Source organism: Phaseolus vulgaris, chromosome 2 (genome assembly GCF_000499845.2).
Source record: "Phaseolus vulgaris cultivar G19833 chromosome 2, P. vulgaris v2.0, whole genome shotgun sequence".
Classification (NCBI taxonomy): Eukaryota; Viridiplantae; Streptophyta; class Magnoliopsida; order Fabales; family Fabaceae; genus Phaseolus; species Phaseolus vulgaris.
Genome location: NC_023758.2, coordinates 20091518 through 20105867, shown reverse-complemented (window position 1 = coordinate 20105867; position 14350 = coordinate 20091518). Strand labels below are relative to the sequence as shown.

At 30.5% G+C, this 14350-nt stretch overlaps 1 protein-coding gene across 4 annotated transcripts in view; it reads right to left on the bottom strand.

The window, feature by feature from the left end:
* The window catches only part of LOC137810873 (protein NAP1), a 31407-nt gene extending 20807 nt beyond the window's left edge, over nt 1-10600 (bottom strand). The window contains exons 1-7 of one of the 4 annotated variants that reach the window (XM_068612351.1): nt 10085-10600; nt 9187-9621; nt 9024-9098; nt 6335-6415; nt 4961-5041; nt 4756-4838; nt 1790-1874 (exon numbers count right to left, since the gene is read on the bottom strand). In XM_068612351.1, the coding sequence (XP_068468452.1) occupies nt 1790-1874; nt 4756-4838; nt 4961-5041; nt 6335-6415; nt 9024-9098; nt 9187-9606 (825 nt within the window). In that variant the 5' untranslated portion in view covers nt 9607-9621; nt 10085-10600. Of the gene's footprint in view, nt 1-1789; nt 1875-4755; nt 4839-4960; nt 5052-6334; nt 6416-9023; nt 9099-9186; nt 9622-10084 lie in introns of all 4 variants that reach the window. The other 3 variants (XM_068612352.1, XM_068612354.1, XM_068612355.1) reach the window with 3 other exon arrangements.
* Between the last annotated feature and the right edge of the window lie 3750 nt (nt 10601-14350).

Here is a 14350-nt window from a genome sequence, read left to right as displayed (position 1 = left end):
GATTAAGTGTAATAAACATTGAGCATACATGAAAAATCTAAATACTTCCGCTTGTGGAGGAATCTTCAGAGCAAAGAATATGGGGTTTTTCTCTATATCTCTTCAGGTTAGCTCAGCGTGAGGCAGAGGCTATGGGAATTATTCATGCTACTAAAATTGCTCATCAGAAAGCATGGAGATTTATAAGGTTAGAGAGTGATTCTACATTGATCATGGCTTTTTCCAAACATGATCTGATCCCTTGGAGATTGAAGAATAGATGGATGAAGTGTATGGAGATTTTAAAACATGTATTTTCATATATAACATATTATAGAGAAGGAGATAGAGGTGCTGATGACAGTCCAGCTTCCTTTGGGATTAAAAGTCAGTGCTATTTTTGTGGGAAGGTGTTCCTCCCTTTAATATTGATTAGTTTAGATTTTGTTTGTGGGTTTGGTTAGGCCCCTCAACTTTTGTATTTATTTTTCTTTCATATATGTAGTGTCTGGAAATACTAGAGATGATTGATACAGACTAGGGTGCTAACCTAGTTAGGTTGCAGTCAGTAAGGATAGTGATACAACAACATTCCTCATTTGATTAAAAAATGTGAATTAATTTTAACTTAAAAACAAATCAATTTCATAATTTTTCTTCTTATTTTTCTCTCCGAGGAGTTTTTGCAGAGAAGTTTGTCTAAACAGGCCCTAATATGTGCTAATCTATCAATTTCACAGCACCAATATATTATTAAGTTGCCAAATACAGCATTTCACCCATAAAGAAGTTAACTAAGAAAACAATTCTTTACGTGAAAAAAAAATAATGTAAATAGTTAAAACCAGGTCTGAAGTGTTGAATCTTCTTTTTCTGAATTAGAGAACATATCTTATTCATTTGATAAAATTACAAGTAACTGAATAAGTTATCATGGATAATAAATCATAATATATTTGGAAGCAGAAGCATACTATTAAGAAAGTGTACTGAGATTTTACATTTAACAAATGCCATATGCAGTCTTCTCTAGGTCTCAATTTTAACTTAAGGAACCAAACGATTGAGAACATACCAACAATGTGACTTCTGCTGAAATGATTAATTCAATTTTGATATTGTATACTGTTGGACCAAATCTTCAAAAGGTTTGAGCCTTTAAGTAGAGCTCCAGCATTGTTTTTAATCTGTCAATAACAAGCCTCTTCGAACTTGGAATATAGAGTGAAGGGAAAACTTTACGTCATACTGAAACTTAATTTAATTTAATTATAAAAGATGGAGGCAACGATCAAACTCCTGACCACTTGGTCAAAGAGGCTTGGATACCCAAATGACCAACATTTAAGTGAAGTGGAGGAACGGAAATGCTTTTATTTATATCTAACATTTAAGAGATTGTGGAAGACAGTCTTTAAGCGACAGAAGATTGTAGATGGTTCTCCTTATACAAGACATGACAAAGAAAGCAAACGCTCAGTTTCTATTCCAAAGCAAATGAAGTGGATAAGGTGATATAACTTAATCAACAATATAGTATTGTCCATCTCGAGCAAGTGAAACAAAGTATCACAAACCCAGTTATCTCCATAAAAAGCAAACATTTCACATACTTCCACAAGATTTAAGACCAACTAATGCAGCTCCTAAAAAGTACAAAGGCTGAGGAAAATAAATTGAACTTAATCATGAAAAGACAGAATCACAAAGAAAATAATTAGTTAGAAGACTGGAAAACGTACTCGACTTCTTTACCATATGTACTGGCAATTATTTGTATAATATTGAATTAGGAAAGGATGAAACTAACCTCTCCAATACGAGGGCTCACAAAATTTAGGTCTTCCTGTAAGCCTTTCAGTGGTGGATCATAAGAGTCAATGAACTGGACCAAACTGTAAAGTAGGATAGAAACACATTACAACTAAAATAATGAACATTTATTTGCTATAAAAAAATGGGTGAAATGGTAAGGGAAAAAATAAATTAATTTACACATCAAAACTGGTGTAAATTAATTTCATTATCCTTTATCAATTCCGCCCATAAAGGATTACTTTTTCCAAATTAACCCCTATATTGTTATCAGTTCATGATTTTTTTTATTGTACAATGGCCTCGGTATAAATAGGAGTTGTATTTTGAATTGGGCTTCAAAATGCCACATGCAGGCTGATGTAAGAAAAATTGCTTCCAGAGGAATTGGTCTAGTTTCTCTTTCTCCTCCATTCAATAGGAATTGTATTTTGCCCATTTAACCCCTCAATTGTTATCAGTTCATGATTTTTTTTATTGTATAATGGCCCGAGTATAAATAGGTGTTGTATTTTGAATCGGGCTTCAAAATACCACATGCAGGCTGATGGATGCAAATTTGCTTCCAGAGGAATTGGTCTAGTTTCTCTTTCCCCTTCATTGAATCTAAATTCTATTCTATTTTATTTATCACTGATTATCCTTTCAACCTTATCCCTTTGAGTAAATTGACCAAGTCCTTAAATTGATCAGTTACATTTAATGTTATTCTTTTGTCATTCAAGAATGTAGTATAGGTCAGATAATTGGAGAAGAAGACGAGACTCAGGGTCTTTCCTATTTTGAGTTTGTATCTAGAGTTATTGTTTTGTCTCCAAAGCTCGTTCATGATCAATTGGATTATTATCCAAATTCGTCAAAATTGAAACTTCTGGTTCCAAGTCTTAGGAAATTAAAGTGTTAGGCTGTGAATAATGTCAGTTAGGCAAACATGTAAGGTCTTTTTTCTCAAGCAAACTAAAAAAACATGCAACTCAATTTTTACTACCATTCATTCAAATATTTGGGTCCAAACCGTGTAACATCTTTTGGTTTTAAATATTGTAACATTTTTTTATGATTTTTCTAAATGTGCTTGGGTATACTTAATGAAAAATAGACCTAAACTTTAATCTATTTTCCTGTTCTTTTTCTATGAAATCAAGAATCAGTTTGGGAAAGTAATTAAAATTTTTAGGAGTGATAATGCCAAGGAGTACTTCTCTTCTAAGCTTTCTTTGTTCTTATCCTCACATGACATTTTACATCAATCCACATGTTCTCCTACACCTCAACACTATGAAAAAACAGGCATTTGCTGCAAACATTCATGTACATCATTGGGGTGATGTAACTCTAATTGCTTTTCTTTTTAATAATTGGATGACATTTTCTGCACTTGAAAATGAAATTTCTCCCTCAATCATTTTTCCATATGGATCCTTGTGTCATGTCCCTCCCCAAGGCTTTGGGTATGTTTTGGTCAGGATGTTCTTCCTGCCCTATATAACATGTCTGCTAGGGCTATTAAATGTATTTCTACGGTATTATCCTCTCCAAAAAAAGATTAAAAAAATGTTATTATCCAAAGAGTAAAAGGTACATGCTTTCTAATGTTCATTCTTTAAAGAGATCCTTTTTTCTCATCCTCTGAAAAACACATTACTTCTATTCAACAGGTTTTACCCTTTCCTTTTGCCCATCCTATACTATTCCGCCAAGAAGAAAATCATCCTACACTATCTCATCGAGAGAAACATCAGCTTCATTCTTCTATAAACAGTCTAACTATATCTAAAGATCTCATGTCCTTCACCATCAAACATTTAGCCACGTGATGTTGAAATTTGGATTGAAATGAAGTAAAGCAGATTATTCAGAATTTTATTGTCACACTTCTCCTAGGAAATGTGTTTATCTAGTTGTCTGTGTTGATGATATTGTTATTACAAGGAATGATGTTGCTAAATTTTCTGAGCAGAAAGAAATAAAACTTGTTTTATCACTCTCAAACCAATGATCTAGGTTGTTTAAAAATTATGTAGAGAGAAATGAAAACTTATATATTATTGAATTGAGAAAATATACATTTCCACCAAGACTTTTGATTACAAAGATTTATTTGTAGTACAAAATAGTTACAGGATGGTTATAATTGTCTCAAAAAACAATTATATTAACTAAACGGGTTGGTTATAATTGTTTAACTAAAACAAATATATTAACAAGAGTTCATTTGCCTATAGTTAATACTAACTATTGTTTAGTAAAGAAATTGTATACTCACACGTGCCAATAACACAAGGGATGGCAACAAAGCGAGACAGGTGCAGGTTTAACTATACTCTCGTGCCCTAAGTAAAAACTTATACACATTCTTGTCCCCGATAACCAACAGGTATGAAATTTGTGTCTCATCCTTATCCTCGTTCGATGCCCGTACCCACCCAAATATTTATTAAATAATTTTCTTACAAAAATAAAAATTAAAGGAAAGGAAACATAGTTATCAAGAATTTATTGCTAAAAAAGCACACATTTTCTTCTCTTCAACTCCAAATAACGATTAAGAAATTATAATTTCATAAATTTAAAAGTAGAGTATCAAAGAAACTAAGGGTTCTTAGTAATTTAAAATAGGGATAAGTCAGACATGTATATGTTGATCCCCATACCCATGTCCGGTCAATTTGAGTATTCTCCGTCAACATCGGGATAGGTTCAAACAATACCCACATGTATAGGTTTTTGTCATCCCTAAACACAAGCCAAGAGTACATAATTGCATATAGAAAATGGCCATCAACATTTGTTCGAAACATTTTCTTATGCATCTCTATTAATGAAAGAGTGGATAAATTTTCTTAAAAGTTGAATTATACAATAGAGTAGGTTCATATGTGCAAGTAAACATCCATCCCTATCTATTATGGTTTACAAGAAATAGACAATAATTCAAGAGAACTTATAAAAATTTCTTACCGATGATAAAAGTCACAGTCTCGCTCATTTCTTGACATTGCATGTAGAAGGTTATAGGTTTGTATCAACATTTTCCTTGGCATCTGTAATGAGAGAATTGGTTTAGATAATTACTCTCATATAGTTTACCAAAAAATTATTTCAATAACATAAAAGCTTCTCATAAGTAAAAAAAATCAAGAAATTTGAGGGGAAATTAACTTGCCTTCTCAGAGAAAAGGTTAACCCGCACAAAGGAACAGAAGAGATCCATAAATGCATGTAGTATAAGAGAATTCTGATGGGGCTGCAAAACACTGAGACGTTATTAGAGATATACACAAATTATTAACTTATTATTTATTAGTTTATTTTGAATGCTACGACAACTATTAAAACCATTTGAATGAAGTGGTGACTTTAGATGAATGAGCTAAAAAGGGCAAAGATAAACTCACAATACCTCATTTCCTATCCTATATTTACATCAATTATAGAAGCTTTCATAAAAGTTGAAAGACTTTCCAGGAAATTTGATGAGACACCACTTTTTTATCATACCAACTCATAAGCACCCAACCCAAAAAGCCAGTTGTTAAGGAAGGGTGATGAAACACTTAATACTTCACCAATCATATAATACTACTTGATGTGAGACTTGGATATCCAAAAATACCCAACATATCGACAACTCACACTCAACGACACTTCACTCAGTGACACTTAGGGCTGTCAAAATGGAATCAAACCCGTGAGACAACCCAACTCACCATGGGTTTAAGCCAAGTTGGGTTGAAAAGAATAATTTTAATAAAATGGGTTAAAATGAACTTGCCTAACTTAACTCGTGGGTTAAACGAGTTCAAGCTGGTTTAGAGGTGGGTTGACTTGTAACTCATTTCTTGATGAACTTTGAATCCCCTTGCTCAACTCAACAACATTTATGAACTGAAATAAATAGGTGATTTGAGTTAACCATGACAAATCATTCTTGATTGTACTCCAATAAACAGGTGGGTTGAGTCAACCCACGTTAATTGGACTGCAATAAATATATAAATAAGTTGAGGAAAAAAAACCATGCTTAAGTAAATCAACTCAACTAAGCCACTAACCCATGGTAGGTTGAGCCAGATTGCAAACTTTTTGGCTCACCATAAAGTGAGCCGAATTGAGTTGACCCATTTTTAGTTTAACCCGTGGTGAGAGAACCTATATGGGCCGAATTTGCTCACTTTGACACCCCTAGTGACACTTAACTCAACTTCTTTGTCGGTAAGAACCTTCAACGGGCAGTCCTTTTCAAGATATCGACAACCAGCTTTAATAACAATTGATAAGCACTTGGGTAGCCACCCTTAAAAGTTTTTGAAAAAGGGAGAACGAGAAACTTAATATTCCACCTAACTTTCTGTACTAGTCGACGTGGAACTTAGACCCCCCACAATATCCAAATCCCTATCACTAGCACTGATATTCGTCAATGATGAAAGCTTTTGCACTCAAGACTCAAATAAAGAGAGAACTAGGCACATATCATATAATGTTATATGTATAAATAAACCACTTTCAAGATCCTTGCAACAATATTCAGACTCACCAACAAGGTGATTACTGTACTGCTTAGATCCAATATAAGTCGCAAAGCTTGTTCACGAAACACCATCAAATCAAGTAGTAGCTGCACACACAAAAGAATCGTTACTTTATCAGTTCAGGTAACATGAAATTGAAAATCTAAAAGATATGGCATAAACAAGCAAGACTAGTTGACATAGGCACCATTCAAAATAGTTATTGAACAAAATCATAAATCATGAGTACAAAGAAACCTATAATATATCTCATTAAGGCCAATGATAGCAAGAGAATGAAGATGCGGCTCCATTTTTATATAACTTATACTTTTCTGATGATGTGCATACAAAGGCTAAATGCAAGAGGACATAAACCATAGAATGATCAAATAAAACAATAAATGCAAAGCATAAAATAAAGATGAAATGGGCCTTTTTCTAAACAACTTTTGACAATGTAAATTTTCTTAATGCATAGAGCACCAATGTTGCAAATCCTTGTTTGTGTTAAATGAAACCTGAATGGTTAGAATATTAAGGTACTACTCTAAGTTAAAAATAAGGTTAAATATGTTTTTAGTCCCGTAATAATAGTGTTTTCTGGTTTTAGTACATACAAAAAAAATTAGAGTTTGTGTCGCCAAAAAAATTCAGGGGCTGAAAGTAAAACATTATAAATTTGCAAGGATAAAAACAAAACTATAATTACAGGGACTAAAAACAAAAAAGTGAGATATTTGCAAGGACAATACTATTACTCTAAACTCCATGAACAGTAATGGGGTATCAACATCCTATTTTTCTTATTTACTTTTCCTTATTAATATGCTAGACAAAACTTAGATACAATACCATATATTCTCCAATCATAATGGAATTTCATCTTGATTATCCGCACAATAATTGATTCCATTAAATGTCGATGCATATTACTAAGGCAAAATTACAATTAGAGAACATTACCTATGGTATTGCATCTAACTTTTGTCCTAATCGCTAGTTGTTGTAAATAGCATATTATTAGGATAAAAATATTTTCTATATCTCCATAGTAATTAAGAAAAAATATCTTCAAAATCTTCCTATTCATTTCAAAATATTTTTGTTTCCGTATTTTAAAAGTTTTGATTATTATAATTAGAGATTATGAGAATGTAATTGTTGTGATTCTTATCCATAAAATGATTCTTTATTTTATTACATGGTTCAAGTCTAGTATTGTAGTATTATAAGATGACTTTAATCTTAAGTTTCTTTTACCATAGTCTACATGTCAAATAGAGTAGACCTCAAACTAAAGTTAGGTCTCACCTAATTCAAACACTTTCTTTTCCAAACAATTTGCATTTAACTGCACAGCCCAACTACATGAGTCTAGGACATTATTTGCGTCTTCTTTCTCCTAATCTCCCAAATTCAATAGTTAGTGACTTGTGACGTGTGTGATTCTATATTGTCTTTGTAGATACCCCACTGTTCTTGAAGTTTACAGTTGTGGTGTTCAAATTTAACCCTAAAAGCGTTATCTATACAGTATTAATTAGTTGTGACAGTTATTAAGCTAGGTTTGTACAAATTGTACTGCATTAGTACCTTAACCTGGATTATTAGTATAAATAGGAGGTCCAAGTTCAGTGTTATGTATCACAACTATTCACATCTCCTTTTGGATTAAAAAATAAAAATTAGAGACAAGAAAAGGAGAAGTAAAACTGGGGAAGGAATAGTTATCCTATCATAAATTACAAGCACAGAAACAGTAATACTCAGAATGCAGCAAGGTTGCCAAACCCACAAAAGGAATTATTTATGAAGAAATAATGAGAGTGCATGGTAAGCTATTTATGCTATAAATATAGTCAAGATAGAAGCTTGGACATAGAAATAGTGTGAAGATTTTAGTTTATTAATAATAAAATGTAGCTCACGTCATCAGCAGAATTAAACATAATGTGAAGGAAACATAGAGTGAATGCCAAACTGAAGGTACTTTAAAGTATAGGGTGGATTGCTACACAAGACAAGAACAATAGGATTACTGCACAATCTCCAAACAAAAGAACATAGACAGATGTTAGCACTTGGCAGCAGTAGTTTGTCGTCCTTTTATCTTGTTATGAATAAAGCAACTATCATTGGACGAAAAAAAAGATTCGGAAAAGTTGTAACTGGTTTTTTGGTGTATCTATCGGTAGTCTATTTGCTCAACAGTATATATAATAGTCTGATTGAGTATAAGTATTCTCCTGGGTCTCAATGCAAGTTGTTTGTGTGTGCTTAAAAACCTTTTGGTGTATAGGTTTTAAATCTAAACAACAAGTTTAGACTTTAGTACAAGCTTCAGCCTTCTCTTTCACTCTTGTGAACCTTTCCTCCTAAGAAAAAGAAATAAATCTAGAAATCAAATGCAAATAAAAATTTGAAGATTCCTATTTAGTTATGGCTTGTGTTTATTCTTTATTCCTACATTGAATAAAGAAAGATCTTGACAAGTAGACTTTGGATAGTATTAAAATAACTCAAACTAATCCAGCAAAAGCAAGATGAGGTGCATGAATCAATTAAACTAAAAGCTTGGGTATTGGGCGAAGGGATGTGAAAAGTTTGGTGTCTAATGAGGGCGTGCAACTGGACTGTGGAAACCTTCAATTAATTGCTTAAGGGCTACCAATGGGAAACACATGCCAATAAAAAAAAGTATCATAATAGTACCTGCACCCATGGTTCCAGGCTCTGTAAATGAAGCTCCGCATTATCTTGCAATGAATCCCAAGCAACCTTGTCTATCTGCATCCATTTTCTTCCCAAATGATGAAATTAACAGAGGCCGTAGTCAACATTCAAAATATAAAGCATATCAGACATCAGTTCTTACACGTTCAAGTTGCAATTTGCCGAAGTGTTCAGGAAATTTCTTAGAGAGCAACACACAGATTCTAGGAAGGTTGGGGAACACACCAGCTTTCCAAAATGCGTCTGAAAATACATGGTTGATTGGATCTGGATAATCCAAAAGTTGATTTAACCTATACATCTTAGCCATTAAACCTTCAGCAACCTCAGTGAGTTGGACAACCCACTGCATGTTAATACCCTTGTGTGATTGGGATGGAGTTGTGCCCTGAGACTGCCCATCATGATATATATTCCTGGAGCTACTAGACGACAATGGAGAAGTCATTTCCCTTCCAAGGTAGTCCGTCCATCTAGATGGCCCATCCCAGTCCCTTGATCTTGCAGCAGTAGGTGACAACGAAGAATCCTGGTTTGATAATTTTTGCCTCGACTTTGCCATGAACAATTAAGCAGTCTGCATATCAAGTTTTCCACAAATCAAGCCCATGTATAAACTAACCACCAACCCAACTAATCTCTGGAGCTTCCCTCACTTTACTGTCACAATTCCACTATATTTCAATTTTCACATTCAAATAAAACCACTCCAAATTCGATTCCATTACCATAAAAAGAACGTCTAACAAATATCCTCAACTCTAAACCTAATATCTTAAAAAACAGCACAGGTGTTCTGCTCCCTAACATATATAAAATAAACAACAGAAAAATGAGCTAACAATCAACAACACAGTTAATTTCATAGCACACACGAGACGTTAGTCAAGTGAATTAGCGAATTGTAAGCATGAATTTGCAGTTTAAGCACGATATTAAAAAGAGAGCTAAAACCTAATTCCACTTTTAGCGGTGATGAGCTAAGTAGCAGAGTAACCAAAGATAAAATAGGAAATAGCAAATGTAACAACAAATCTGACATTGTGAGTAAAACTGCACCACGGAAAAACAGAAGAAGCACTTCTTTGCACGGAACCAAATTCAACGGGGAAGAGAGAGAAAGAAGCTCAAAGTTTAGGCAGCAGAGAAAGAGAGAGAGAAAATGGTTGAAATATGCGGGAATGCCAGATCTGAGAGTGTGTGGTTAGTGGAAATTGGAATGGAATTGAATATGAATTATGAAATGTGAGATGAGAGATGAGAGATGGGAGTGGTGTGGTTGCAATGCAATGCAAGTGCGGGAGCTGGTTCCACTTTCAGCCTGGATATTAGTGTTACCTTCTTTTCCTTTCCTTTCCTTCTTTTTTTTTTTCCAACTATAAATAATTGAAGTTTTAATTAAATCCCAAAAGCAAGATCCGCCGTCTTTCTTTTCTTTTTCAGATTAGTTCTCAGTTCCATTTCTTTGCTTTCACTTCTTCACGACGTGCCTATTCGTATGCCCGCGTACTTCCTCTCTCCGTAGACTCTTCCATGTACATACCATATTATGTTATGAAAATTATTATTTTGAAAGTTGTATAATTAAAATACTAGTTTACAGTTTTTAAAATATTTTAATTTTCAAACATTAATTTGAAAAGTTAATGGAGCTTCCTGTATTTTATTATTTTCCTTTTAGGGGAGGGGTTACAATGCATATTGATTTTCTATTGTTATTTAAAGTCCAGTTAAAAAGTTAATAATGTCTTCTGATAGATACTATTTTACACACTTTTAAGAAACTTTTATTCATTATTATCTATTGAATATTTTGTTGTTTTTTTATTATTATCTATAACTATTAATAAAGAGATTGGTATTTATAATTATTTTGTAAAAAATTGAATGTACATTTTTTTTATTAATAATAGGTATTCTTAATAACTCTACAACTATGATATTTATTTTATAATAATTTTTTATTTTAATAATTATTATAAAATCTACTTCTTTTTTAATTATATTTTTAATTTGTTATTATCATAAAATAAAAGATACACTTGTCTTTGTTTTCACTATTTCATTGTAATGTTTCTTTCTCTATTAAGTAATTAGTCTTGACAAAAATTTGAATAGTTGTTTATTTCGTTTAGAAGTTGTGTTTAGGATATCATATTTTAAAATAATTTTTTGGTTTTTTTATTTTAAATGATTGATTTATAAAAGAAAATTATACTTTTTTAAATTATTAATTAATAAATCATAAATTACTTTAAAATGTATTATAAAAAAATTATAAAACTTAATGTCAATAATAGAGACCAACTTCATATGATGATGGTAGTCTTGTATTCCGTGGAAGAATTACTATGTCTCTGTTGTGTTAATAATAAATAATTTGTTGAACTTGAAATACAAATGGTGAATAGATTGTTAATACAACATAAGATGTCATGATAAAAAATGCAAATAAATTTTAAAGGTAGTTCATAACTCATTCACGTACATATTGATGAATCTAATAAAGAAATTAACCAAAAATATGTGGGTTATGTTCTAAATACTGGTTCCTCTAGAAAACAAAAATATCTATAATCTCAAAAGTAATAATTTTCTTATGAAAACATTTTTTTCATACTATGTAATTTTATTTAATTCACCATTCCTTATGGTTAATGTACTTTGTATTTTAGTAATTAAAAAAAATATCAAGCAAAATACATCAAAAATAATAATAAAATGATGACACTCTTCTTCGTGAGTAATATGGAAACTGACAAATAGTTAAGTATAAACATACAATAAATTTTGCTTCTTAATCTTTTAACTTGTTTTTTATCTTCAATTTGATTCATTGACTTTAAAAAGTTTTGTTTAGCTATTTCATAATTTTTTTTTCTTAATCTCACAATGGTTATCTTTTTCATCAACAATCTTTGCACAATAACTATAAAAAACTACAACCACAATTTCATCTATTTTCTACTATTAAAAATAGTTCAATAATAGAAAAAGAAAAACTTAACTTCTAATTTAAAATACTAAAACCAAAATTTATTTAATTTAGGATAAAACTAATGAACGCTAATTTTTATTTTTTTTATTTTTTTAAAAAACTTTCATGCTAGATATCATTATGCAACTTGACATCGCAGTTATGCTGACACCTCAATTTGTCATTGCATGAAAAAAAATTATTAAACAAGAAAAAAAAAATACAAACATATGGAGAACATATTTTGGACTTTTATAAAACTTTTTATACTGGGTTTATTTCTCATGATGAGGATACAGGCAATATGGAAGATTTTATTGGTACTTATATTCCTGAGTTGATTTTCTCTGGAGAAGAATATGATGTTGAATAAATGAACAATAATTTATTTAACTATAATAATAAATACTTCAACTAAAGAAATGTGTCATCATCGAATCGAAAGTGAATAATTCATGAATGTGTATAGTTAATGGTCATATTATATAATTTTAATATTTTTTATAACTCAATCACAAAACAAATAAAAAAAAAAGAAACCATTTTAGAAACTTAAGGGGATAAATTGAAATTTTTAAAATTATAGAATCATGCTGAACATAAAAAATAAGTTAAAAATTTTTAAACTAAAATTTAGCCAAAAGAAAAATTATTAAACAAGAAAAAAAAATACAAACATATGGAGAACATATTTTGGACTTTTATAAAACTTTTTATGCTGGGTTTATTTCTCATGATGAGGATATAGGCAAAATGGAAGATTTTATTGTACTTATATTTCTGAGTTGATTTTCTCTGGAGAAGAATATGATGTTGAATAAATGAACAATAATTTATTTAACTATAATAATAAATACTTCAACTAATAATCGAACAGAGATAGAATCAAAGCGATTCCTTAAAAACCTTTATGGATATTCCTCAATGTGCCGACTATTCATGGAACGTGAGAAGCAGATGAATAATCATCTGCTTCCGGAAGAAATCGAAGAATTTCTTGGGAATCCTGCAAGAGCTACTCGTTCTTAACTAATAATTTCAAGAAATTTGTCATCATCGAATCGAAAGTGAATAATTCAAGAACGTGTATACTTAATAGTCACATTATATAATTTTAATATTTTTTATAACTCAGTCACAAAACAAATAAAAAAAAAACCATTTTAGAAACTTAAGGGGTTAAATTGAAATTTTTAAAATTATAGAATCATGCTGAACATAAAAAATAAGTTAAAAATTTTAAAACTAAAATTTAGCCAAAAAATACAGTAAGAAAGTAAAATAATAATAATAAAATTATAAAAGTAGAGTTTATTAATTAGGAAAGAGATAGTGTAAATTTGTGAATTTCAAATGGTTAACCTGATTTTTTAAAAGCTAAAGGACCAAATTGAACATAAAAAATAAGTTAAAGGATAATGGAATTTAATTAAAAAACAAGACAAGAAAATCAAAATAATAATAAATTTTATTAATAACTATAAACTTATAAGTGGAGTTTCTTAATCAATGAAAGGGATTCATGTTGAATTCCATTAATAAATAATAAAATATAATTAAAAATATATATGTAGTTACTACATCTCCAATTAATTTTAGGATATATATTTATTTGTACATATAAAGATTTGATTAATGCTATATAAAAATTAAAATATGTTTTAATTCCTAATAATACTGTGTTTAAATAAAAAAAAAATTTAATTACTGTCATTGTTATTAATAATACACCTCAATTATAATTTTTAAGGAGAATGGTGATTTGTTTTGTTATAAAGAGTTGGAGAGTATTTGTATTTGTCCTTGTATATTATACTTAATGTAATTATTAAAAAAAACAATACTTTATTATATGTTAGCATTCAACAACAAAAAAAAAGTTATCTTATTAACATGTCATATTAATGAATTGATAATTAATTAGTAAAATGGCCTTTGAATTTGATTTAAATACATTGATGATATAAAAGTTTCTTTACCGGTAATCATTGATTACTTGTTATGATAATTTGGTTTAGCATTTGTAATACTAAGCTATAAACTCAAACACTTCTCTTAAATGGCGGTGTCCGATATATGACACATGTAGAACACGTATCCTTGAAGTGTTCAATTCAAAAAGTATTTGTTACATTTCTGACAATTCTAGTACAGTTCTAACACAATTTTAAAAAGGAAAAATACATTAATTTTTAAAAAATTCATTGTATAAATTGTTATTATGATTATAAAAATAAGAAACAAATCCTTGTGAACATCTTTCTGCTTTAAAAAATAATCTGAAACATACTTGTGCACATAAATCTTTATGTATCTCTGTATCCGTGTG